The following is a 27,540-nucleotide window of genomic DNA, read 5'->3' as shown; positions in this document are numbered from 1 at the left end:
TCTCGGAAGCCAGTCATAAACCCGACTTCTCATCACCCGAATTACTTCAGGGCGCTTTGATGGTGTTAGGTCCTTTTCCTTTTCCACGTGCGGATGACTCAGCCCTCTCCAGCTGCGACTGGAGAGGTGACCCGGGGCAGCGGTTGACACTGTGCTCCGTACTCTTGACCCAGAGGTGCCCTATCCCCGCCGCATTCACTCCCCCCAAGCTTCCAGACCACACTTAGCTCCCCTTTCCTCTCTTTTTATTCTTCGAGTCATATTTTCCCTCTTCTTTAAAAAAATTATTTTCAAAATTGCAAAGGAGTTTTTGTACTTTTTTTCCTTAACGTGAGACAGAGGCTGGATGATGGAAACAGGCATTAAAAAAAAGGGGGGGTGGGTGGAATATATATGCCGGCAGTCGGTGGAGCTCAAGCCTCGCCTGTTTGGCGACTGAGCTTTTCGGTCGCCGGTTCCCTGGTAGAACCGACGTGGGACACCTGGGATGTCTGCCGCTGAAAAGGCGCTGGAGAAATGCGAGGAATGATTATGATTTTAATAAAATTGTCTCTCATTTAGGGAGCGCGCTTCTGCACTGCCTCTGTCGTCGGAGCCCGGGTTTGCCACGGCAAAGTCTGTAATCAGAGAAAAATACCAGCTTTGTTGAGGGTTAGAATATATCATTGGCTAATGTGTGTGGTTTTTTTTTTTTTTTAATAATGCTAAGCATTGGAATAATTAAAGAGTGAGAAATAACTCGTCTCTCCTCTCCCCTCAGCATTGTCTTATTTAAGGGTGGAAGGCGCACTTTTAGGCAAAGCTGGTTAGTTTTAATTTAGGCTTTTTTTTTTTTTTTCTCAACTGCCTTCCCTCCGCGCTGGTCTGATTCGCAAATCCCCAAACTGGCACAAGCCGGGAAACTTGCCTCTGCCGCCGTTCTTCTCCCGGAGTTGGAGCCTCCCTTTCCTTTTCCCCCCTCTTCAGAGAGAACCCTCTCCTCGTCCCTCCCCCGCCTCTGGGCCCTGACCCACTGCCTGGTTTTCGCTAGAGCGATTTAAAAAAGAAAGGAAGAAAGGAGCCGAGCTCTGGTACCCCCGTGCCAGCCGAGGGCGTGTTTCCCTGGCCGCTGGCTGGTGGGAGAGTCAAACCCGGTGGCTGTCGGGTGTAGGGTCTCAGATAGAGTCTTGCCCTGCAACACCCCCCTCCAAAAAAAACCAAGTAATCAAATATTTCTAAAGATTGTAGGCTCATAGAGCTCAGATCCCTTGTCATATTTTAAATTAAGCAGAACAGTTCTTTCTTTCCAACCTCATATGCAATAGGAAGAGAAAATTCAGTCCTCGAGAGCTTACCTTGGCAGCCCTGTGCCCTTAGTGGAGGGGAGAGCTGCCTACTTGGGCTGAGCCTGGCGTCCAGCCCCACCATGGTGCCGCTACCCACAGGGCCTAGATTTGGGGCAGGAGTGCAGGGTCCGGGGCAGTGGTGGGAACAGCCTGGGGAGATATGAGAATAGAAAGAAGAAGCACTTCATAAGGATTGTAGAGGTTTGCTCCCGGCTCCTCAGAGAGGAAGCTGCTGCCTTGGTCATTCCCCCAGGTGTGGGGGGAGGACGGGCTTGCAAGGAAAAGAGGCTTCCGCGGTGCTCTGGGAAGACACAGCTGCCATGAGAAAGGAAAGGTGAAAGTGGGCAAGAAATTGGGGGTAGACGCTTGTACAATGGCTTTGAGTTGCAGAGGGAGTTATTTATTTATTTATTTGCTTCAGGTGTTTTCAATTAAATGTGTTCCTGTTTTATTTTCCTTGTTATTCGGTGCTTAGACTTTTCAGCAATCCCTTGCATTCATTTTTTTTTTTTTTTACATAAGCAGAAACTTTTTTACCCCTCGGAGAGATATTGTGGGAGGTATTTTGCCTTCAGTGCTTTCTCTTTCCTGCTTTTTTTAAAATTTAATTTAAAAATTATAAAGTAAATTTAGTGCGAGTGAGAGTGACGGGGGAGCCAGCTGGGGCTGAATGCAGGGAAGGTGGAGGCAGCTGCAGCAGAGTTGGGCCTCCAAGCCCCACCCCAGGACCCCCTCACACTGTAGGCCCCCTTCTGCCGATACCAACCCCTTCCTCTCCCTGGGAGGCTCTTCTGGATAGGGATGAGGAGAGTCTGTCCTGATAGGTGCTCATTCACACTTCAGGAACCCCTGACTCCGCAGAGCCACGTTCCTTTTATGACCCACACATACCAGGGCCCCCCAGTTCCTGCCTGCTTACTCCCCCTCAGTCACTGTGGCTGTTCTGTTGAATTGAGCTTGGTGGGCCCTGTATGTCTCCCACATTTGCCCTGCTAGTCTGCTAACCCCACTGCGCAGTTGGTTGCCCTGTTGAAGGGATCAGAGTAGGGCAGGCACAGAAAGAGACAGGCAGACAGACGGAGGTGTAGATACCCCTCTGCAGCAGTGAGGATTTAAGAGGCTTCTTTACACTATGAATTTTTATGGTCACATGAGTAGTGCACTCAGCTCTGTAATGCACGTGTATACTTAGGTGCTCAAATCTGAGGCTACCGGTGTGGGCAGGATCTATTTCTAACACATATGAATTATGAGAACACTGGAGTTGAAAAACTGAAGGCCTCTTGAGCGGTGCTGAAAATATTCTATTTCTTAATCTGGGTGGGGGTATACAGATGTGTTCACTTTGTGAAAACATATTGAGTGGAAGCCTTATAACTGTGCGCTTTCTTTCTGTGTATCACACTTAAGTTTAAAAGTTTGTTGTTTTTTTTTAGGAAGGCACAGCCTCAAAAGTAAAGGCCGAGGGTTACAAAATAATAATAACCATTATTTAAATAACAATGCTCTCCAGCCTGTTTTGCTCAGGTATCCCCACTGAGGAATAGTGGGAAGGCTTGTAAAAATTAGTCGGCTGATAAAAAAAACTCGCAGGCATGTGGCCCACGGAAACTTCCTGACCCATCCACGTGTGCACAGTGCCTGGAAACTGTCTCCAGACTTAGGTTTAGCTGTGGGATTTTTACATCTCAGGACCAAAGGATAAAAAGTGGTAAGGAAGATGTTCCATGCCAATTACATTTTGCTGTCAACATCTGGAAAGCAAAATTGCAGCTGTTCTCCCCTCTCCATTACCACCTCGTCTTTTTTTTTTTTCTGCACACTTAAATATTTTGTTCTTATGCCATCCGTACTTCGGTTTTCTGCACTGTTAAAACATTTTCATGGCTCTGATGAAATTGAGTTGCTGGGTTTGGGCTTTAAAAAATATATGTGTATATGTCTGTGTCTTACAGTCTGACAGTATAATTTTTCTTGAGTGATTTATTTGAACAAGCCTGCAATCAGTGGATAATCCTCTCCCCTATCCAACCCTTTCTCACCTTCCCAGCACCGTTCAGGCCCAGAGCTTGGGGGAGAGCGCTTGGCTACCCTTGCCTCGGCTCCCTTGGGCAGGTACTGACAGCTTCGCCCTCCACGGCCCTTCTGCGGTGTTTTTGTTTTCCCTTCGCCCCCCAAAAATATTTGAACCAAAAAGCCTCTTTTTTTTTTTCCTCCACCCACAGCAAACTGAAAGGGCTAGTGAACCGTGATTCAACAGAGCGAGGGCGCCTCTTTTCTTCCTTAGCATTAATTAACTCAAGTTCGTTAGGACGTTGGGTCTGTCGCCCACAGTTTTCTCTTGTGTGTGCTGAATCGGGTCATAGAGGGAGACTTCCCATGCAAACAGTTTGTGTTGGAGCTGGAGGACACAGAGGGGGAGAGAGGGTAAGAAAGAAAGGGAGCCAGTGAGGGATGGATTGTGGCCGAGGGGTGGGCACAGTCCTAAGCTCTGAGCACCCTGGTGCCAGCCTCCGAAGGGGCTCTACACCAGGGGAATGAGGATTCTCGGATTTCCTTGGCAGTGATCCTGATAATAAAATAGTTGGGCGGCAGGGGACAATGCATTTTGAGGGATTGAAAAATGTCTTCCTTCCAACTCCTAAAATTGTACATTTGGGGGAAGCCGCTTCCCTGAACAGGGCCCGCCCAGTTCCCCGAGCCCTCGAGCCCTCGGAGCAGTGAAAACCTCGGGCTGTTCCCATCCTGGCCACCGGCTCTCTGCCCCAGGCTCCGGGCACTGCCTGTTGCCACAGCAACTGCAAGAAAGAGGTTCTCTGGGCCGAGGGGAGTGCCGACCAGGCAGAGGGCACCCGGAGCTCAGAGAAACTTCCCTCTTGCCCTGGCCCTTTTCTCCTGTGGCAGAGGCAATATACCCAGCAAACAAGAGGGTGTCAGGGCAGGAGCCCACCAAGAGGACCTGTGAAGGCCACAGGAGTTGCCTCCAAAATGCATGGGCGAGTGGTGGGGGAAGGGAAAGGACCGTCTTCCCTGGAGGATCCCCAGGCTTTTTCTGGGGTCGGTAGATGGCTGCCGGGCTTTGGGTTTTCAACATTTTGCTGTTTGTTCTGGCCTCCTCTCTTGCCCTCCAGATATTTTCACAATGTGCTGGGCACAGACCTCATCTTCACGTGCTTGTCTCCCCTTCCCGTGCCTCTTGTCAGTTTTTCAGTTCTCCTTTAGAGGAAGTTGTAAAGTTGGCTTGTGGGGTTCTTCCTTCATCCCCAGGCCCTTGGTCACCAGGAGTGACACTTTGCAGACCAATGTGGTGGGTGGGTGAGGCTCCGGCTTCTCACTGCCCTTGCCCTGTGAAGCCCTTGGCTGTCATCTGTCCTGGGCGTTCTTATCTTCGGAGGCTCCCATCCTCAAGTAGCCCCCTGGATGGACGACTGGGTTCTGACCCTCCTGGCTTTTACATCTATTTGGTGATGCAAGAAAGTTTCAAGCTAGGTAGTGAATTAAAGACGAGGGTTTTGTTTCTTCTACTCTGTAAACAATGAAAGTAAACAATTTCCAGTTGCACTAGAGAGAATAGACTGCCTTCCCCAACACCTCCCTTCCCACCCGATTTTATTCAGGGCCAGGAGGGAGAGGGGAGATGTGCCTGGAGCAGGGTAGTGTTCGGAGCCAGAACGAGGCTGCATATTGGCCTGATCCCAGGCCACCGCTCTGGGTTTGTAGTCCTGAGGAGAAAAGGAAGGGAAGGAGCGGGGGTCGGTTTATAGCAGAGGAGAGTACAGCCTGGTTCTGAGGCAGGCCTGGTCCTAGACTCAGCCCGGGGTGTGGGACAAGCCCACTCAGCCAGCTGAGGGTGCCAGAAAATCCCGTCTGGGCCCGCCATTCCTGAGCAGAGGAAAACAGGCCCAAGTCAGCCAAAAACCCGCTTTGTCCAAATTCTCTGAGCCTCCTCGCAATGTGCATTTTCTGGTTTCCATGCTTGGCGGTTCCAGAGTCTTGGATGACTTTACTCTGGCTGCAGAGCCCCTTCCTGCCTGCCCCCCCAGCAAGGGGAGGCCCCACCCACCTCTCAGATAAGCAGCCAGCCCCTTCCTTTTGCTGCCTACCGTGGTTCTCTTTCCATTTCTGTCGGGGAGTCGGGCCACTGCTTTCTTGTACCCCTTCTGTGGAACAAGATGGGAGAGCTCAGAGATACGAAGTTGGCTTCTTTTCGGTTCAGACCAAGGCTGACTTATAAAATCTCAGGAATTAAACTGGCTCATCAGGGCTCTATCTGTGGCCTCTTAAAATTTCTTGCGTCTTTTTTCACTAGGCTGCAGATATACAGTAGTACAATGGATCCTGATATGTCTGGTAAATCCTAAGTAGGTTTTGTGAGTCATTTGCACTCTTTGCGTATAGTTATCCAAATTAACACAGACAGATATAAAATTAGTATGTGTCCAGAGTCTGAAAGAATAAATCTGAGCCTTAAAGAAGGCAGGATGTAGACAAATAGAATTTTTTTTTAAGATAAAGTGACCTCTTGTTTTTAAAGATACCACTTTTTTGTACTTCTAGATGTTTCACTATTGTCAGGTATAAGCTGGTTGCAAAACCTGTCTCAGGCTGGGAAAATTATTTTGTTTCCTTGAAGATTTTGAATACTGTCTATATGAGTGAGATTCCGTACACATTTCCCTGTTTTCCCTCAAATAATCCACAAGGCCTCATTTGTTCTGTCGATTTTTGGAAAAACGACACATTTAACTTTCTCAAGCTAGAAGCAGTCACTTTAGCTAGTTTTCCTTCTTCCTCATCATCTTCTTTTTCTCTTTTTTTGCCCCTGTCCTAGAGTCCCTATCTTTTCTCCTTGCTCATTTTTCCTTTTCAGCTGTGTCCTCTTTCCTTCTATCTCTGTCCTCTCTTTTTGCAGTTTTGGGCCCAGCTTGTCTTTCTCAGGATTGGTCTTCCTTCTCTCTTTCTTTCTCCCTCTCCCTATTCCTCTTTTTTTTTTTTTTTTCCTGCAGCCTGTTCATTCTTTTTCTTTTGGAGGCACATTTTTCCTAGTGATGGCTAAAACCAGCATGGGTATTTCAGAAATGTTTCCGTGAAAACTGTTGCTTTAAAAAAAATCAAATTCTATATACGTGACAGTAATGAGAAAGGCCTTTCTCTAGCAAAGGCAGAAAAATTCCTTTCCACAAAGTAAAAGCTCATGTGAATTTTAACAGTCTAATCTCTGACTTCTCAGATTTTTGTTTTAAATGAGGGAAAATACCTTCCCCTCCAAATTTTGCTTAAGTTTTTTCCTTTGTTGTCTTTAATTTTCTTTTTTTTGCTCACTACTCTCTCACCAGCATCACTGGCTTCCTTACCCCTTCGTTGCTTTTTCTCTCATTCCGTTTCTTCCCTCCCCTCTCCTTCTCCTCCAAGGCCTGCCTGTCCTCTTGCTCCCTCCAGCCCCTGAGCCCTTGCATTTGTGGGTGACTCAGCCCTAGAGAAGACTTGAATCCTCAGAGGGTTTTGTGTGTGTGTGTGTGTATGTGTGTGTGTGTATGTGTCTTGGCTCTCTTCGGAGTGCAGGGTGCAGAGAATCTGAGCTTCCAGCTGAGACCTGAGACCAAGGGGAGAAGAGAAGGAGGCTGGGTCTGGGACAGGTAATTTTCCAGAAGGAGCCTCTCTGCTCTCTTAACAAAAGGGGGACAGTCCCCTTTTGTCTGGGGCTTCTGAGGGGCGTGTCCAGGACCCAGGGCTGCCACCAGTGGCATTCAAGAGGAGGGGGCTGTAGGGGTGGGGCACGCCAAGTGTTTCTCATGGAACCTGAGCGATTCTTCTCAGTGTGCCCTGCAGGGAGGAGAGAGAGACCTTCTTACCACCCTCCCCTGGCTGCTCACCCAGGAAGGGCTCCCTCTGAAGGAGCAGGGTGAGGGGAGGGTGCTGCCTGGGAGTCCCTCAGCCCACCTTCAAGGCTGCTGGCCCCCGCACTGGCAGGGCAGGTGACAGACAAATGGTGATTGTTCTCCTTCCCTGTTCCTCCCCAGGAAGCACCAGGTTGCTCCTCCAGTTAAGGGAGAGTTGAGGGGGCACAATGGGTCCCCAGGCTCCACTGAGACACTCCACTGGTCGTCCGGGGCCACTTTTATGTCCAGTCTCTCCACCATTCCATCGACCTTTGGCCTCTCCCTTCATCCAAGATCTTGTCCTGTTTCCCTGACTTCCAGTGGAATCCTTCTCCTGGTCATCTCCCCTGCCACCTGCCCAACTGTACCACCGGGATTCAGAATTGACCCATGTTGAGCGCCTGGCAGGGTGGTCTGTGAGAGGGACCATGATAGAATTTTTCAGGAGGCCCACGTTGGCCATTTTCTGTTTGGTGTCCAATATTTAGTATGAATCAAAATACCAGAAAAACACACCATGCCAAATATAAACTCACTTGTAGTTTCTACTGTTTCATCTTGACTTCATTTATTTTTTGTTTCATCTCATCATGACGTTAGAAAGTAAGATTGCGTCTGTCTCTCAAGGTAGAGAGGCAAGGTTTGGTATCTTATGTTACTCAGTTAACATCTTTGGCTCATTGGACCAAAGGTGGTTATTAATGTGATGTTAATTATTGAATGCCACCCTAAGAGGCCTGTCTTGCAGTGACACCTGCCTCTTGCTCTCTCGCCTCTAACTGTTTCTCTCGGGCCGCCCATGACCTCACTTCAGGCCAGTCAGGGACTGGCCTGGGGTACCAGGTGCTGGGTGGCGCCTTCCCCATTGTCTGGGTCCAGCAACAGCTCAGGGCTGCATGTTCTGTTGGGGCACACCCCTGGCCCTCTTCCTCCAATCTTTCCACTGGGCTTAAAGGCCACTGAGGGTTTCAGATGGGGAAGAAAGGGGGGAGAGTGAGCAGTGACCTTCCTTCTGTTGCCAGCTGAGGGCTGAGCCTCACCTGGGGAGAGGACAACTGTAGGAACTGGTTTCTGAGTAGGGTCAGCCTCTCCTGGTCGGTATTAACCTCCTCCTCCGCTCTTCCATTTCTTTAATAACTGTCTCCTCCTTAACTGCTTTACAAAGGCCTAAAGCTTGGCTGCTCGGAGCCCCTACCGGAAAGGACCCAGCGGAGACTTCCACACTCCTCGCTCCCCTCCCTCATGCTCCCCATCCCGCCTGGGAGGAAGGCCCAGAGCAGGGGTTCCCCAAGGAGTGCTTTCGGCTGACTCGGTTTCCCCAAGGCTGTCTCACATTTCCTGATAGAGCTCTCTTCTGCGGCGTTTCCTTTCTTAGTTCCCTCCCTTCCATTAGGTTTCTTATTTTATGCTCTTATACCTTGCTCCGTATGGTTTGGGCCCTTTAATCTGAATTGAACAGGGCATAGGTGAGTGTTCACCCTCCTCCAACCAAGGAACTCTAAACACAGAGCAAGTGGAGCAGGCAGAGCTGGAGAGCGCAAAGAACTAAGAGTTTAGGAGGTGGTGGTGGTTGGGAGGTGGCAAGGATCAGATTCTGGAAGTCGTGTCCACCTTCCTGCCTTTGTCACTTCCCCCTGGGGTTGGCTGTTGTGTTTGTGGCTGAGTGTAGTGCTTGTCAGCCGAGTGCTGTGACAGGAGGCTATTTTAATAAACTGTTGCAGTTTCTCGATCGGAGCTGCACTGCGTTGGCATCCCTCTTCACCGCTAATGGAGCGTGTGTGGCTGGGTGTGGGCCGAGGGAGGCACCGAGCTCGATGGGGGCTGGGGAGAGGGAGGCCGGGCAGCGCTGGGGGCCTGCCTCCCAGTCTGGGAGCGCTCCGGTGAGCGCCGCCAGACTGGGGGAAGGGGTGGCCGCACCCTGGGCGCCGGGTCCCTGCCCTGGAAGTGCTGCTGGCATCGACACTTTCCAAGCTCTCTTTCTTCTTCTCTTTCTATTCATAGCACGGCAGGCAGGCTCGTGTGTATGGCCGGGGAGGAAAACTTCCACTCGCCCCTGTGCGTCCCATAAATAAAAAAAGAAATAGAACCAGAAAAAGAGTGTGCGGGTCTTAGAGAAAAGAGACTGAAACCAAAACACAGAGAGAAGGCGCAGCTGCTTTCCCCAAGGCCTTCTGGGGCTCCTTCCCGCCCGCCAGCCCGCCCGGAGTCAGGCCTTTATTTATTTATTTTTCTAGCTTAAAAAAAAATTCTATGTCTTCCTCAGTCCCAGTCCCCCTCAACCCCTTCAGATTTGCTGGGTGGCCACTGCCAAATGGACCCGAGTAGGAGCCTGGAATGAAAAATTCATAACTGCTGGACTTTGCTTGTTCATTAGACGTGAACTTGTCGATTGGGCAAATTGTTTTTGGTCTCCAACTGCCGGGGGCTCTCCCCACCCTCTCGGCTCGCCCGGTTCCCTCCTCCCCTTGGACGCAGCCATTGGCTGCTCGAGGATGTCTCATTGCCAAATAGGTGGATCCTTCTCTGTCTCCCTCCCCCCTTTCTCCCCCCCACCCTTTTTACTGGCTTTGGCACCAGCGAATGGATGGGGATTGAGCATGAAAGGGGAGAGGGAGAGGGAGTTTGAGAGAGAGAAAAGAAGCAAAAAAAAAAAAAAACACCCAAAACCCAACCAGCGCACACACATACACACAAACACGCACACACTCACACAACACACACACACACAGCCCCATCCACGTCCTCCCTCTCTCTCTCTCCCTCTCTCTCTCTCTCCTTCCCTCCCTCCCTCGCTCCCTCCCTCTTTTGCACGCTTCTGCCAGCGACGGTCTGCAGCCGGTCCGAACTCGTCCTCTTCCCCGGGAATCTGTGAGCTCCCCCTCTGCCTGCGATCAGGCTCAGAGGCGGAGGGAGGCAGCCCGAAGTTTACACCCCTGTGCCGCTGCCAAAGCCGAAAGCCTTTTTCTTCAGCTGCCTATTCCCGCCCCCCCCATTTTTGTTTTTGTTTTTGTTTTGCACAGGGGTGGAGTAGGGCGTGTTGTGTGTTGGGGGTGGGGTGGGGTGGGAGGTAGGTTTTTTACTTTTAAATTTTGCGTATTTTTCTTTTATTTATTTATTTAAAAAAAAAAAGCTGGAAGGGGATGCACAGGGGGTGAAACTGAAAACAGAAATTTTTTTTTGTTGGCTTTTGTTTACCTGGCGTGTGTGGTAATCGGCTCGCTCCCTCTCTCTGCTTGCTATCCCTGACCTTTCTTTTTGCTCCTTTAAAAAAAATATTAATTTCCCCCTTCTGTGCAGTGGAGCATCGGGGGGAGGGGGAAGGGTTTGAGAATCCACCCAAGCCCGGCCCCTAGTCCCCAGAACACCAATAATAACCCCCTTTAAAACATTTACCTTCCTCCCCTGCTCCTCCCCCGCCCCCTCCCCCCACCCGCCCCCAACTCACAACTCTGTTGAGTCCAGAAGCTCAGAATCGGGCGTTGGGCTTTGCCGGGTGCTTCAGATCAATGGTAATTATTTATTTTTTTCCAGTTTTATTTTTGTAAACAGAAATCAATTATTATTTAAACTTCAAACAAGCAAACAAGCAAAAAAGAAAAAGAAAAAAAGGAAAAAAAAAACCAAAAAACAAAAAGCGAGAGCCCGGCCCTCTGTCACCTGACTGAGTGGGAAAGAGGGTGAAGGGGTCAGTGGGGACGGGGCACAGGATGCCCCCCGTAGCGTTTAACCCTACTGTGGCTGAGACCACCACCTTATTTGTTCTAACAAGAAGCGTTTTGTTCCTTATGACTGTGGTTAACATTAGTATTGGTGTCGATAACAAAGCTGAAATCACATATTTAGGATTTAGATCTGATTTAAAAAATGCTGGGGTGGATGTTCCAATCGGAGCAGAAGAGAGAATGAAAACAGCCTGGGGAGGGGGAAAGCCAAATCCGTTTCCTGGCTCGCTGACTCGTGGAAGTCATGTTCGCTCTTCTGGGGGTGGCCAAAAACCTACCGGTGTTGGGGCGTGAAGCGGCCCTCGCCTGCCCCGCGTGTGCGTCCACGGGCATTCGTGCAGACTGGACTCCGTGCCGGGGCGAGCTGACACGAGTTCGAGACTGCATAGAACATGGAGATGTCATGGGCGCGACAGAGCCTGGCGGGGATACCAGCAGCGTGTGTGTGTGTGGACGGCAACGTTGTCTGTGCGCGCGTGTGTGTGAGTGAGTGAGGGAGAGAGAGAGAGAGAATAGGTGTGTGCTCAGGCTCTGGGTGTCTCTGTCTGGCTGCTGAGGCTGAGATGGGAGCGAGCGGCAGGCTAGGCTGGTGGCGGCTCCAGACCACACTTTCCTAGAACAATTGCAAGAGAAAATTGTCGTGGGGGGGGGGAGGAGGAGAAGGCGATTTTCCTTGTGCCCCTTTCTAACGCTTCTTTTCTTCTTTTCTCTTTCCCCCCTCACCCCGTCTTCCCCTCCTCCCGTCTCCCCTCGCCCCGCATGCTCCCGGCTTGCCGCCTGCAGGATGAGTTCCACCCGTTCATCGAGGCGCTGCTGCCTCACGTCCGCGCCTTCTCCTACACCTGGTTCAACCTGCAGGCGCGGAAGCGCAAGTACTTCAAGAAGCACGAGAAGCGGATGTCGAAGGACGAGGAGCGGGCGGTGAAGGACGAGCTGCTGGGCGAGAAGCCCGAGATCAAGCAGAAGTGGGCATCCCGGCTGCTGGCCAAGCTGCGCAAAGACATCCGGCCCGAGTTCCGGGAGGACTTTGTGCTGACCATCACCGGCAAGAAGCCCCCCTGCTGCGTGCTCTCCAACCCCGACCAGAAGGGCAAGATCCGGCGGATTGACTGCCTGCGGCAGGCCGACAAGGTGTGGCGGCTGGACCTGGTCATGGTGATCCTGTTTAAGGGGATCCCCCTGGAAAGTACTGACGGGGAGAGGCTCTACAAGTCGCCCCAGTGCTCGAACCCCGGCCTGTGCGTGCAGCCGCACCACATCGGAGTCACGATCAAAGAACTGGACCTTTATCTGGCTTACTTTGTCCACACTCCGGGTAGGTGGCTCTCAATCCCCTCTTCTCCCCCCGCCCCATTTTATTTTACTTGCTGGCATTGGTTCTGTTTATTGTACCTCTTCTTCCAAGAGATCCTTGCATGTACACACCAGGGGCCTAACTGGTGCACCCATTCTGCTGAGGCCTGCAGCTCCTTTGATGTTCCCCTTTCCCTTCTGTTTCCCTCCACTTGCTCCATCCTTCCTCCTTTGCTCATTTGCCATGTTACCGATTTGATTTTCATGCTTCTCCATCTTTGGAGACTCAAAAGACGCTGCAGGTCCTAGGACTGGGGCCAGGACGCCCAGGAATTACCCGCGATGGTGAGAGTTTGTGAGGAACACCACCACCATCACCAAAAAAAAAAAAAAAAAATCTCTCCTTGCTCTGATTTTAAATGAGTCAGAAGAAGTATTGGGGGGGCAGGTACCGGCTTTCCTGCAGCTTCCCCTCAAGTCCTGGGGAAAAGCCAGATTTGGCACAAGCGGGGTGGGCAGTGGTTTGGTGGAGAGAGGGGCGTGTAAAACCCTGGGATCTGAAACAGAATGAATAGAAAAGAGGAAAGAAGGCAGAGGCGGGCAGATTCTGGGGCCCAGATACCCAGGCTGGAGCTGTTTTGGCTGGGATTTGGCTGACAGAGAGGAGAAAAGTCATTCAATTTCATAGAGAGTGAAAATGAGCAGAGCTCCTTTGCGCTCTTCCCCTTTACCGCCCCTTCCCCTTCGGGTCTCAGCTGAAGTAGTGAGACCCCCGGGGTGGATGCCCCAAGCCCCAACACCTCTGCTGGGGGTAGGGGGGGAGCAGGCATTGCTGTGGAAGAGGTCTTAAAGAAACAAGCAATCAAAACTCTGTAAAATCTCCTTTTCCTTTTGTGTTCCAAGTAGTTCCACCTCTCTCTCCTCTTTGCTTTTCCAATTTCACCCTGCATTTTAGGTTGTGGTGGTTCAGTTTCTCCTCTGTTCCTTTTTTTTTCCCCTCCCTACCCTTTCCCTTTTTATAATTTCTTTCCGCTTTTGTTTTCTTACAAATTGAAACAGAGATGGCTGGTTAATTTTTAGCCTCCACTCAGCTACGCCCAATTTACTGCCGCCTTTGAAACCTAAACGGGGCGGCACTCTGTGATTAAGCAAGGCAGAAGTGTGTTTACATTATGCCCAACCAACTTGTAATGAGAGGGCTACCAAACCTTTCTCTTTCTGTGTTTTTTTTTTCCTTTTCACCATTCCAACGTTTCCCCCTCCTTTCTCCCCCTTCTTTCTCTCTTCATGCGAATGAATGTAAGAGAATGTGGCTTAACTTCAACTCTAGTGAATGTTCTTTCCCCGCAAATATGTATGTGTGTGTGTGTGTGTGTGTATCTTCCTTCCTGTTCATTCACAAAAAAGAAAAGCAACTCACTTTTCTGCTGTGGTTACCCCCTTGCCTGTTTGGGATGTTGGGAGGAGAGAGATGACTTAATCTAGAAAGGAAATTTTGGGGCACTTTCAGTATTGCGTCAGGATTGAGGACTTGGATTAGCACTGAGAGTTTATATATTGGGAAACTCAGGAGGAGGAAAAGGTGATATTTTAGGCCTCTCTTCTTGCTCATTCTCTCTTCTGAGAAGTGGCTTTGATGGTTGGATGGAAGCAGTGGACACTACCCGCCTCCACCACCACCCCACATTGTATTTCCCTCTGTGGATCTTTCTAGGCCCGTACCTGGCCCTGTGTGACATCATAGCCCCCTCACGAAGAATGACCAACTGCTGGTCCTCTTCCTTGTTCATCTTTTTTCTTTCTGGAAAGGAGACCAAAGCAAAAATTAAAAGTTATTCCCTGATTCTCTGTCTGTGCAGCAAATCAGAATGGAAGGTAGTGGTATTGGAAGTGGGTTGGGGCAGGCTTGAAGACCTGAGCTTGTGTATGTCAGATAGCTCCTCTCAGAGGGGGTTCTGTACCTTCCAATTTTGGATCTAGGGCCTCTAAGGTGAAATCAATACCCATCTTCCTCCTGAGCCAGCTTCCTCTACCTTGCTCTGTAGCAGGATCCTGTAGCTGAGCTGTTTCCCTGACTTCTTTTATTTTAGGTCGTATTTTTTTTTTTTTACTGCTGCTAGCAGGGGGCCAAGGTAGGGTGAAGTATGTTTGATGGAGACCGTTTCCTGACCAGCCAACTGGCTCCTGGACTGACCAGGCAGGTTTAAGGAGAAGGGTGGCACCCCTACTTGCCAGCTAGACATAATGAGAAGATTTTCCCAGGAATATGAGTAAATCCATGCCCATCACATGTAGTCGTGGCCCCCTCTGTCCCAGCTGAGGCTGAGTTCCTTGACAAAAGCTGAGTGGAGAAATGAGGACGTTTTCTTATAATTTGTCAACAGTCCAGGTCCCTGGACTCCAAATAGTTTCCAGGAAGGTAGGAATTTTGTTGTTGAAATTGTTCTAACTCGAGGGCACCTTTCTGAGGGAGTGGAGGTAGTGGATATGGTGTGGCCTACCCATGGGCCTTGGGTAGATGGCTTGAGATTGCATGGAATGATGGGCATGGCTTTCTCCAAATCACTCCAGTTTACTCGCAAATGTCTTCTCCTGGCTGAGCCCCCAAACAGTGCCAGTCCAATAGTACAACCTTCCTCTTCCATGTCCACGCAGAGATCCACTCAGTAGGGTGCCACTTGGTCCTTCCTTCCAGTATGAACCAGGGTTGGTGGCTGGGGCGGCAAGGGCTCAGACAAGGGTTACTTTAGATTCTAAAAGGAATGCTGTCCTTCCCTTCAAATGGGCTGAAGAACCTGATCTGGGCTGAACTGGTGTGCCAGGTTTGATGACAAGCAGACTTGACGTGATGGTAAGCTTGGGGGTGTGGCTTCCCCTGCAGGCACCATTGTCATCCGTCATCCATGGCCCTTGTGGGCCCTTGTTTTGTCTCACATGAAGCTTTAAGAAGTGGCATGATTGAGAGGGACTAAAGGACGAGTATATGTGACCTCACGAGCCCCGCTCCCAGAACACAGGGTCGTAAAAGGCTGCTCAGAGTGTTTTGCACCCTTCATGAGGGTGGCCTTCCTGCTGGGCACCTTTCCCATTCAGGAGGGGATCTTGAAGCAGAACTGGGTCAGAGAGCAGTGCCATGGGAAGGAGGTTGTACATTTTTGACGTTGTCCTTCCATCCAAAGGGGGTGTCCCAGGGCAGTGGCTGGAGACAGAGGGGAACCTGGGACCAGGCAGAAGGATGCTTGTGTAAGGAAGGGTGGCTGAACTGGTCTGGAAGCACAGCTATACTCTCCCCAAAGCTTCTGCAAAGATCTGAAGGTAAATGGGCATCTTCAGACCATCCTTAATCTAGCCCTCCGTTCTAGAAAAGAAAAAAAAAAAATGAAAGTAATAAAATGCTTTACTGAATGAAAACGTCAGCTTCTCCCCGTTAGATCCCTCCAACAGGCCCACAGTGGAGGCCCATTAAGTCCAGGTGTTCAGGGGGTGGCTCTTTTCTTTATCTCTGTTTTTTCACTACAGAGAAATTTACACATAGAAGGAACCCCCATCACCAGTGCCAACTTATGGTTAGCTTCGATCCATCCACAGCCCCTGATGCCCACCTACTCTGGGTTGTTTAGAAGAAAATCCAGGCCTTATAACTTCTCCTGTGTTAATATTTCTGCACATGTTTCTAAAGCTAAAGATTCTTGAAAAATGGAAACATAAGATCACTATCACACTGAAAATGATTTCTTTAGCTGGTCCATGTTCACATTTCCCTAATAATCTCTGAATTTTGTTTGTGTAGATCAGGATCCTGATCAGGTTTATGCACTAAAGTGGGTTGCTCTATCTTGGAAGTCTCTTAATCTCTAGTTGATCCTCCCCCTCTTCCTCCTTCTTCATCTTGGTTTCTTTCCTGGCAGTTTTTGGGTTGTTGTTGTGGAAGGGACCTGATGGTTTCTCCTGTACAGTTTCCCTATCTGGACTCTGCAGGCTGTGTTCCCCTGCATTGGTCAGTGTGCTGCTCCGAAGGGAGCTTCTGCCTCCCTCCTTGCCTCCAGGTCTGGGGACAGCTGGGCCTTACCTGTCGCAGGAAATGGATTAGCACCCGAGGATTTGTCCAAGTGAATTTTCTCAAGTGCAAAGTTGCCCTTCTCAGTATAAGAGCTCCCTGGTTTTCACTGTCTGCTTCAGAGCTTGGGGCTTTTCAGTGAGCGCTGGTTCTTTGGTCCAAGCGAGGGCTTCCTCGGCAGCAGAGGCCCTTCCTCGGCAGTGGAGGGCATTGGCCTGCCATGTCAGCCCTGCCAAGATGTGGTCGGTGCCAGTAGTGTCCCCCAAGCCTCCGCCGGATGCCTGGCCCCATCTGGTGGCTCTGGTGCGAGTGCATGGGAGTGGCCAAGGGCACACCAGCTGCCCTCTCTGGAGGCCTTGCTCCTCCTGAGGCCCCAGTGCCTCTTCACCCATTCCTCTTGTTTGCAGGCCGAGAAATGCCGCTGGTCTGTTTTTGAGGCAGCGCCATCTGGTGCCAGGGCTATTGAAGACTTGGAGCCCAGTTACCAGATTCCTAAAACCAGCAAGGTACACCTGCGTAGGGTTAGATGCCTTTGAGAGTGTCCCAGAAGAGATGTCACTGTGGTTTGAGGATCAGCTTCCGTCGTTGTAAAAGTCTTCTGTTCAGCTAATTCAGAGGATGGTTAAAGGGACTGAACCAGCTAACACGTAAAGGTACTGGCACATAGCTGGCAAGCAGTGGATGACGGCTGCTGCGATTCTGATGTTACAACTCCCTGAGCCCTAGGACATCTCCCTGTCACCTTTACCTGTTGGTTTTATTTCTGCCTTAAGTGTCGAACAAGGTGAGAGCTCATTTTTCTGTAACACAGAAGTGTTTCAAGTGCTAGAGACAGGGTTCACAGTTCTTCTCCACCCCTCTTCCCAGGAAGCTGTCGCTTCTCCAGGGCAAACGCTGCCAGTCTCTCACGCCTCCCACATTTGACACAGCTCCTTGTGCACTTGCCATTTTGGTCATCACCCCCCTGGAGGCCCTCTTAAACTGGAACGTTCTATACTGGATACGGAAACTCCAAGTTTGAGCAGATCCCAAGGTAGCCACACGATTTGCTAGGCCTTCTAGCTACATATTTTGCGGGGCCTAGTGCAAAATGAAAATGAGGGATTTCTGGTTCAAAATGATTAGGAACTACAAAGAGATGATAGTTAGATCATTAAACCAAGCATGGGGTCTATGTGACTGCCTAGGCTGCATACCTGAGAAGCCTGCCCAGACTACCTTTACTCTATTCCTGTGACACGGGGTCCCTGGATCTGGGTGGTGTGAAGGGGTAATACAGTTCAGGCTGACTTCCGAGGGGGTGACCCCAAAGAAAAGATCAGAAATGCCCAGACCCCCTTGGGCTGGTCTCATTCTAAGACTCCATTGACTCTTATCCCCTTCATCCATAGCACGTCCCTCCAACCAGTCAGGGGTCCCCACTGGCTGCGATGTGCAGGGGGTCCTGGTGGAGTGCTCACTCTCATGGCTGAGTTGGAAGCTGTAGCTCAAGGGGAAAAAAAAGAACTACCTTTGTCTGAGTTTGAGCCGGCAGAGTTCGGCCCATGAATAACCCAGAGGGGACCTGGGAGCCCGAGCATGGTGACCAGCTGTGCTCCACCGCCCACCCAGAGGAAACGGGGCCGCTCTGTAGCAGGAGGGCTGGGGGCCAGACGTGTGGAAGGACTTCCTGAGGCTTTGGCTTACTTTCTGGCACTGCAGGAAGATGGTTGAATTTTCTTTATTCATGAAGTACATACACTCTTGGTGAACTTACTGTGAGCAAGGCCCTTGTAAGGATGAGAGACTCTTGTATGCGGTCTGCAAAGTTTGAGCAAAGGTCCCCTGATAATTTCTATCAGGCACCGACCTATGGATGTGAACAGTGATCCATGCCAGAGGCGAGGGGAGACCCCTCAGGGCTTCACAGGACAGCTCCAGGTGGGCTGTGAAGGAGGAGGCAGAGCCCATCTCAGTGCCTTCTAGAGTTGCAGGGACCTGGGATGCAGAGGAAGGTAGGCCAAAGGGGTAGAAGGTTGTGCCCTGGTCCCCCTCTGTCCTGGCGTCCTGCAGCTGCTGAGCAGAGAAGGTACAGCTAAACATCCCCCTTTCTGCCTTGGGAAGAACGTGTCTCCTTCCCCACCCCTCTTTCTCTTTGCCCCGTCAGTCCCACCCCCACCCCACCCCCCTGTCTCAGGAGCTGCCACGCTTCAGTTATTTTATCCTTCAGTGTCCGATTCAGAAGTCCTTTCAAAGGCCCCAGCAGTGTCAGCGCGGTGCTCACACAAAAGACCTCTTTGATTTCTTGTTTGTTTTCATTTGCCAGTGGAGGGGGAGGGGGCAGGAGAGAAAGAGCTTCTGGGTTTTAAAATTTTTATTTGGGTTGCTTCATTCTCAGAGGAGTTGGCTCCCAGGAACTCTTTTCTGAGTGAGGGGCTCAGAGGCGGGAGGCAGCCTTCTGGGGAGAAGCCTGGGACAGGGTGTGGGCACTGCCTCCCGAAGCAAGGGGGGTTAGGATATAGTCGCCAATTCACCTTCACGTGTTCTGTGTTAGGCCTGAAGGTGGGAAGGGTCAGCTAGGAGCCCTGCTGCTTGTGTAAGGAAAGGTTGGAAGTGCCTGGCGTGGAAGGACATTCCCCCTGTGAGCCGCATCCCCAGCAGCTGTAGGGTTTGAATGGTCCTGAACCTTGACTTTGCCGTTTTCCCTTTATCATCCCCGAATCTGCCATGGCCTTCTTGGTTGGATGGATGGGAAGGGGATGGGGGGGTCCTTGTAACATGTACACTCCTTGGAAACTCTTAGCACTCTGGAATACAGGCGGAGGCTCCCCACTCTCCATCTGGGAACTGGGGGCTGAGAGGTCTGCCCTCCAGCCAGGCACCCTGCCGGCAATGGTACACAGGCCCAGGAGGAGCCCCTGTCCTCCCAGGCTCATGTGTTCACCCCATGCCTCTTGTCTCCACATGATGACTGGCCTCTGAGATGGTGCAGCATGGGTACCCCTTCCAGAGGATCCGGCCCACTGCTCACGGAGGGCAGGCTGGTTCTGGCTGACGAGCAGGGAGCTGAGACTGAAAGGAGACAGAGGACCACCAGCGCCTGTGGTTTGGGACCACAGACGTGGTGATCAGCACCTGTGTGGGTGCATGACTTTAAGCTCATGTGGGCACACCTGATGTACCAGTGAGAAGGGGTGCAGCTTGTTGGTCGCTGTGTCTGTGTGGAGCCTGGTTGCCGGGGCTGGGGAAGGGAGAGCCGGAAAGCGAGGCTTGGGCAGGTGGTCACGGGCGTCAGCAACAGGGAAGTGTGCCCACTGGGTGAGGGGGGCTCCGCAGGCCTGCTTGGCAGACGGAAGGAGGAGGCTGGGGGGCTGAGAGATAGATAAATATAGCTGATGGCATTTCTCATGATAGGTTTTTCTTGGCACTGAGGGCACCGTGGCAAACAGTACGACAAACGCCTGGCCCTGCAGGCCGCCGTCGCCATTTTAAGCATGTTTGAGCCGAAGAGTTGTTGGCATTAGAAAAGGGTCCCAGCAGGCAGAGGGGCTGCAGCAGGGGGGTTTGGCTGGACTGGGCCTCACCCCCTCCCCACCCCGGTACCTGGGTTCCTTACATTGTTTGTATGCATGTCTAATATCTGATTTTCTAGGGGTTTAAAAAAATATTCTAGGGTTGCCCTTTGTGGGCCTGTCTTCCAAGTGACTTGTGCCCCCAGCAGCCACCGTGGCTGATTGGCTATCAGTGGTGGGGGGTGTTCTGGCTCTTTTCCTCACTTTTGATGTCTTAATGACGACCTGGCATGCCACTGCGCCAGGGTCAGGGCCATCTTTTTTTTTTTTAATTTTTACTGGAGCGTAGTTGATTTACAATATTATGTTAGTTTCAGGTGTATAGTAAAGCGAATCAGTTATACCTACATAAACATCCACTCTTTTTTAGATTCTTTTCCATATAGATGAATACAGAGTATTGAGAAGAGATCTCTGTGCATCATTTGTTATTAATTTGGAGGACATCCGATAACTTAAGGGACACTCCTTTGTCCAGGTTCCCAACGACTTTTTGTTCCCTGTTGGTGGAGGAGAGGGCACACCTGTGGTCTCCATGCCCTGCTTTAATTCCATTTTTCCACTGAAGGTCCATTATGGTTGAGGCACTGTGTTGAGTCCTGTTTGCGTGTTAACCACCCAAATTCTTAACATAGATTCTAGTTTTAAGCCCACGTTGCCAGCGGTGAGTGTGTGCACTCAGGTGACACACACAGGGGTCTATGTGTGTAGTAGGGAACTGGGGAACTAGACTCAAGGACGTGGGAGGCTTCCTGGAAGGTGACCTGCTTGAACTTCACCTTGAAAGGCAGTGAGGAATTAGCTCGTTTTTGTTAGCTGGCTGAGCCTTTTCAGCTTGTCTGGGGCTGATCCCATCCTCACAATGGTTGAGTGATATAGGCAGGGCAGGTATCATTATCCCCACCGTACAGAGAAGGGAACCCGGTACAGCGATGTCAGGGTGCTTGGGTTGCAGTTTCCTGCAGAAGGACCCGTGTTTCCAGTCAGCGAGCACCCTGGCTTTCCTCTGTGGGCTTTGCCACTCCTTGAATGTCATGGGGATTGCTGGCCTTGGTGGAATCTCAGAGGAGAAAGCTGTGCAGGTCCCCATGGTCTCCTTTGCTCTCCAGGAGCTGAGACTGAGGGGCTGGAGCCCAGCCTGTGGCTCAGCTCAAGGGCTCCCCCAGCTGCTGAGCACGTAGGGTGGAAACAGACTGCGGGAACCTGGCCCATCCTTGACAGCGGTCTCTGTTCCTACCAGTCAGCCCCCTGCCTCTGACCTGAGAGGCAGCATGCAAGCATAGACCGGGCGGGGGAGGTCGGCTGGATACCCCCATCGTGCTTTGGCCAGCTCAGCTTCTTGGCACCCCGTCCTGGGGAAGGTAGACTGTGCAGGAAGTCCAGGTGTGCGGCCAGGCAGGCTTGGCTGGATCTTGGGAATCCCTGATCCTTGCTCCGTCAACGCCCTTTTTCCTGGGAGTCTGCTTGGAATTGCAGTTTGAAATAAAAGTGAATATAATTATCCTAATTAACCAGATGATCACTGGAAGTTTTGCAATAATCTGCTCTTCATTGCCTTTTATGCTGCTGAATTCACGTAGACGCTCCCTCTTACCCCTTTTTGAAAGTTTGAAAACTTCAGGGTTATGTATGTAAAAACTCTTCCAAAATGCTGAAGGGGGCTGGCTGTGAGAGAGGATAGGTCACTGCCGAAGATTTTCCTGTTTCCCTGGCAAAGAAGATAAGGACTTCACCTCTTAACCATTGAAATCAGATCCCACAGAGCAGGGTTTCCCAACCATGACGCTGTTGACTTTGGGGCCGGATCCTTTTGTGTCATGGAGACAGTCTTGTGCATCATAGGGTGGTTAACAACATCTCTGGCCTTGACCCACTAGATGCACCCCTCACCCCCGCCCCATGTGTGACAACCAAAATGCACACTTGCCAAGTCGTTTCAGTCCTTTCTGACTCTTTGCGACCCCATGGACCGTAGCCCGCCAGGCTCCCCTGTTCATGGGATTCTCCAGGCAAGAACACTGGAGTGGGTTACCATACCCTCCTCCAGGAGATCTTCCAGACCCAGGGATTGAACTCACATCTCTTGCATTGGCAGGCGGGTTCTTTACCACTGGTCCCACCTGGGAAGTCCGACAACCAAAACACTTTCATACATTTCCAAGTATTCCTGAGGGCAGAGTTGCCCCAGCTGAGACCCTCTGGCCTATAAGAAATGGAGAGATTCGGACAAAACGTTCCCCAGATTCACCTCTTGCCTCTCTTCCAGTTTAGGACCTATTTATGTTTTCTTGAGTGGCAGCAGAACCTCTGAGCCCTGCCTGTCCTGTTCCATTTGTCCCTTTCTGGGCAGAAGGACCCTGGACTAAAACCACCTGGGGGCTCCTCTCCCCTGGGGAATCACGAGTGCCGCTCTGAGTCTCCTGCTGAACATCCCTCCTGATGTCTGCATCGCAGTCTCTCTGTGTGCCCGGGCTGCTGTTCTGGGGACAGGAACCGGGATCTACGGCTCAGCTGACCCAGGCCTGCGGGGAGAGCCAGTGACCACATCAGGCCCACCCCAGAGCCCAGAGAGCAGCATTTGTCTCTGCAGCATGGGATGCGGAGACTGGAAGTGTCGCCTGAGCCTTGGCACTACTCTTTTTAAAATATATATTTGATTTTTCTTATTATGGTAGTAAGACACACTCTTTATTAGAACTTCAAACAACAGGGAAATGTAAGGGACAGGCTCTCCAAACCAGCCTCCTGTGCCAGAAAGAAGCTTACTTCCCAGATCTGTGTAGGTTCTTTTAGTTTTTCATCAGTCAACTTCTCATCAAACCACTTTTAAATACAGAGGTATCTATTTTAAGAGCGGATGATATGTTTAGCCTAATTGAATTGACTCTATCATGTGTTATCACAGTCTTAAATTTTCCTGTCCCCTGCCCATTCCACCCGTGTCCCCCATCACCCCAGGTGTAGAGTCCCTGTCCTCTTTTCCCCTGAGATGACAGTTTCTATTTGCCCTTCCTGGGAGCAGGGTGACCAGCAGAGCGTGTGTTGCCATCTGACTGGCCAGGCTCCTGCTCTGGGGCATTCCTGCCGGTGGTGTAACCCCAAGGGCGATGGCAGCAGTCAGGGCCCCAGCAAAGCCTGGCCCCTGCGGGGTGATGAGGGAAGGAGGAGCCACTGAGAAGTGGCCTGCCTGCCTGTGCCTGGCTTGGCCCCAGTCCTTGCCTCTTTCCAGCTCTTTCCTGGAGGGCCAGGGTGCTCCTCTGCATGAGGCCAACCCTCTGCCAACTGGCCTGGCGTGCTGGAGGCTTTTCTAGACCCTACAGGCTCCTTCCAGGGGTGACTGCTGCTGGTTTTTTTCCTTTCTTGAAATGGAGAGTGAAGTGTCTCTCAGCCTTCCAGGAATTACCCCTTCATAATTCTTTGTGTTGGACTCAAAGATACAGCAGACAGATGTGTTCTCTGCAGGCCAGGGGCAGGGACAAGACAGGAAGAAGGAACCTGGATAGAGCTTTGCGGCTGGGTCTGATGGCCTTGCGGAGGTTGTGGATGATAGCCGGGAGGAGGGTGACACCTGGTGACTCCTGGATAGGGTGGAGTGTGCGGAGAGACCCAGAGATCCCTGGAGGCGGCCTGCAGGAGGCCTACCGAGTGCAGCCTTGGGGAGTGTGTCCTTATTATGCCTGCAGATTATATCCCCATTAGTGTATAATTATTATGTAATGGGTGTTATTGCATAATGGCAGTTATATAACACGTGGCCCAGAATACGGGGGGTGGGGGCATGTAATAAGTGTATATCCTCTGGCTATAAATAGTCACCAGCCCAGCACTGAATCTGTGGTCACACCAGAGCCACCTTATAAATACCCAGTGCTGGGCTATAAATTTCTGAGCCGTGATGTAGGCAGGCGTGATACCTAGCTAGGGAGGGGTAGGAGGGACCTGCCGCCCCACCCCCCCACATGACATCATTGTTTCTGTAGTAACAGACGGCTCCCTGGGGGACCAAATGAAGAGAGGCCTTTAAAGGGAGGAGGCAAATGGATAGAAAGCTTTGGGGGCGGGGGTGGGGGGGTGGGCGCGGATGCTAATCCTGAGGCCTACCAGGTGGGATCCCTGGTGCAATGGACTCTCAGGTGTTCAACCCGTACCAGGGAGAAAATTCCATGTCCTTTCATGTCCTCTCTAGAGGGTCTCGGGTCCTGTCCCTGTGTCTAGCAGCTCATGTGAGACTCAGCCGAGTGCTGGGGAGAACAAGAGAGCCAAATGGTCTCTCTCCATCCTCCCACCTCCTAGGGGATCTCTCCACAGCTCCGGGGCCACTTCCTAAAGGGGAGTTGAAATGTACGCCCACAAGAGGTCTGCAGCCCAGTTCTGTCCTCGCCAGGGTGGGGCCGTTGCTCCTAGCAGACCTAGCAGTTTTAGGTCAATTTCGGCCTTAGTAATATAAAAAATATGTGAGCAGTTCGGCGCATATCTCAGCCTCGTGGAAGTCATGGCCATGGGAGATGGTGCTCAGAAAGGAAGAGGAGACAAGGATGATATTTTGGCCCCAGAAGAATCTACGGGGTGGGATGTCATCTTTTCAGGTGTATGAGAAGTGGTTTCATACACAGCAATGAAGAGCTGCTGTTTGCATCCCTGAAGATAGAGGAGGAAATGTGTTTTGATGGCAGGTGGAGGGATTGAAATTAGTTGGGAGGGAGGAAGGGTGAGTGACCTACTTGTCCCCATTTGCCCAGGAGTTTCCTGGTTTCAGCACTGAAAGTCCCTTTTCCCAGGAAAGTCCTCTGTCCCCTGAAAACCAGGATGGTCGGTCATCTGAGAACAGTGATTTTCCACCAGGGCCGATTCTGCCCCTCAGGAACATTTAGCAAAGGCCATGGACGCCTTTGGTTGTCATAACCAGGGGAGGGTGCTGTTGGCATCTTGTGAGTCAGGGCGAGTGCTCAGGACATTCTCTCAACAAGGAACCACCTGGCCCCAAATGTCACTGTAGATCTTCCTCAACCTACAATCGGGTTACATTCCAATAAACCCATCATAAATTGAAAATATTGTAAGTCAAAAATGCTTTTAATACACTTAACCTACCGAACATCATAGCTGAGCCTAGCCCACCTTAAACGTGTTCAGAACACTTCCATTAGTTTACAGTTGGGCAAAATCATCAAACACAAAGCCTATTTTATAATAAATTGATGAATATATTATGTAATTTATGGAATACTATACCATAAAAAAACAGTGTGAAAAACAGAAAGTGAAAGACAGAGTGATTATATGGGTAGTTATTGTTTAGTCGCTAAGTCCTGTCTGACTCTTTGCGATGCCATGGATTATAGCCCACCAGATTCCTCTGTCTATGGGATTTCCTAGGCAAGAATACTGGAGTGGGTTGCCATTTCCTTCTCCAGAAGATCTTCCTGACTCAGGCATCAAAGCCATATCTCCTTTAGCTCCTGCATTGGCAGGCGAGTTCTTTACCACTGAACCACCTGGGATGCCCGATTACATGGGTACGGAAAGGTTATAAGTGTAGTGGTTGTTTACCCTCCTGACTGCCTGGTTGACTGGGAGCTGTGGCTCACTGCCACTGCCCAGAATCACAAGAGAGTACCAGAGTATATTGTACTGCATATCGCTAGCCCAGGAAAAGATTAAAATAAATTTTTAAACTTCTTATTTTATATTGGAGTATAGCCAGTTAACAATATTGTGATAATTTCAGGTGGACAGCAAAGAGACTCAGCCATACCTATACATGTAAGATCAAAATTTAAAATTTGAAGTATGATTTCTACTGCATATTGTTTTGCACCATGTAAAGTCAAAAATCGAGTGAAACCATCAGAAGTCATGGATTGTCTGTAGTGGTGAGACCGAGAAGCCCTGCCTTGGAGGTAGGTGAGCAGAGCCTCTGTGTCTCTCCTTACGACAGCCTTCCCTTGCCTGTGTTAGCAGAGGCCCCCAAGCCCTGCCGGGCCTCCCCTCTGAATTTCTTGCAGCTCTGTATTCCGTGTTTTGATTGGTTGTGTGTAGGGTTCTGGAGCTGGGAGACCTTTTGGGGAGAATCACGGGGCTTCTAAGAGTGTCTTTTTGCCTTCTCAAGGCTCAGAGTTCCTTTGCAGTTAAGATGGAGATGGTGCTGAGTAAGCCCCACCTGGCAGTGTGGATCTTTTGCCTGTTATTAAAAAAAACAATAGTAATGAAAGAATCATTAAACAGTGATCCCTTATTGCCTATCAGAGAGTTTCCAAGAGGCAAGACGTGCTTGCTTCCCACATAGACCTGAGCAGGCCACTGCAGCCTCCAGGCCACGGGGTGCCCCCCTGAGTGCACTCGTCCCAGGAAGAGAACTTGTCTCCACAAAAGCCCATTTCCCAGACCCAGCAACCAGGGCCAGCCTGCCACCCAAAGAGACCTCACAAATGGAACAGATGAAGGAGCGTGTGAGGTTTACAGAAATTTGGATTCTAAGCTACCTGATGTCCTTTGGAGCAGATTACATTTTGCACGGCGTACGTGAATTGTACTCACAGGGTATAGCAAACTCTTTCTTTCTCACCTGTGTTTGTGCCTTTTTAGTTTACTACATGGCTGCAGTTTACTTGGTCCCCACTGGCCCTGACCACATGTAAAGCGTGGCCAACTAGGTCATCATTTTTGCTGGCCTGGGACGGGGCCCGCAGATGGCGGCCAGGATGGCGGTGCAGTGGTCTGGCCTGTACTGGGGAGTTGGCGGGAGCAGGAGGGTCAGCTGCCCCTTGTGTGTGTTGAGCCCAACTTTTGAGTGTGGACTTGGGATTGAGCAGCTAATGAGCACGGGCGGGAAAGCAGGGCCCATGGGTTTGCAGGCAGGTCTGGCCTGCTGCGCCAAGGGGAACTCTGTGGGGAGCAGTGTTGGCTTTGAACACAAAGGCCATTGCTCAACAAGAGTAGTAATTCTCGGGGCACTGCCAGCCCGAGTGGTATGGCCAAATGAGAGGCCCCTGCCCTAAGGATGGTCCAGAGTTCTATGACTTATTCATGGGCAGAGTTTCAAATACATGCATTAAAAAAAAAAATTAAACCACACACACACACAGTCTGTTGTAGCCATGCTGCTGCCCAGGAGTGTCCCTGCCCATGTGGGACAGTAACTGAGGATGATGGTCCTGAAGCCACCGTCTAATACTAGATTTTGAAAGTTGGAGATTCATTAATATAATTACTCAAATGCCAGCCTGGCTTGGCAGGGCCTCCTGAATTGTTTCTCTCCAACCAAGCACTCTGGCTGCAGGGCCGTCCCTGGTGAGCCAGAGCCCTGTTCCCCGGTTTGTGGATGGTGGTTGCAGGCATGTGTTGGCTTCCCCAGTGCACCCTCCCTGGGAGAGGCCGGGCATTCCCACAGTGCCAATTCCTGCCTTTATGTGTCTTGTCACGAGACAGGCACCTCTGGAGTCTTCTGCAGGAGTGAGCAGTCAGCTGGGCGAGGCGTTGTTTGAATGCAAGCTGGACCCAGGCTTGGCTGAGGGCTGGGTAATTTTGCTCTTCTGTGACACTTTGTACTTAATTTTGTAGGTTTCTCTTGCTAGGCTGGAATCTTGGAACTGGGACTATGTTTTATCTGCCTTGGCATCTGGCTCTCACCCAGTGTATAGTTTTATACAACCCCATAAACCCATTTTGAAATGAATTACCTTCAGATGGGAAGCAGCCGACAGCCCATCCCAT

At 50.8% G+C, this 27,540-nt stretch overlaps 1 protein-coding gene across 14 annotated transcripts in view; it reads left to right on the top strand.

Annotated features, from left to right (window-relative positions):
- The window catches only part of NFIX (nuclear factor I X), a 105,143-nt gene that overhangs the window by 23,797 nt on the left and 53,806 nt on the right, over positions 1 to 27,540 (top strand). For 12 of the 14 annotated variants that reach the window (XM_081504435.1, XM_081504429.1, XM_081504436.1 and 9 more), the window contains one exon: positions 11,710 to 12,241. In XM_081504435.1, the coding sequence (XP_081360561.1) occupies positions 11,824 to 12,241 (418 nt within the window). In that variant the 5' untranslated portion in view covers positions 11,710 to 11,823. Of the gene's footprint in view, positions 1 to 10,011; positions 10,714 to 11,709; positions 12,242 to 25,555; positions 25,732 to 27,540 lie in introns of those variants that run through there. The other 2 variants (XR_014057826.1, XM_081504440.1) reach the window with 2 other exon arrangements.

Source organism: Giraffa tippelskirchi, chromosome 6, assembly GCF_054371585.1.
Source record: "Giraffa tippelskirchi isolate mGirTip1 chromosome 6, T2T-mGirTip1v1.2.pri, whole genome shotgun sequence".
NCBI lineage: Eukaryota > Metazoa > Chordata > Mammalia > Artiodactyla > Giraffidae > Giraffa > Giraffa tippelskirchi.
This window is presented reverse-complemented; position numbering and strand designations above follow the sequence as displayed.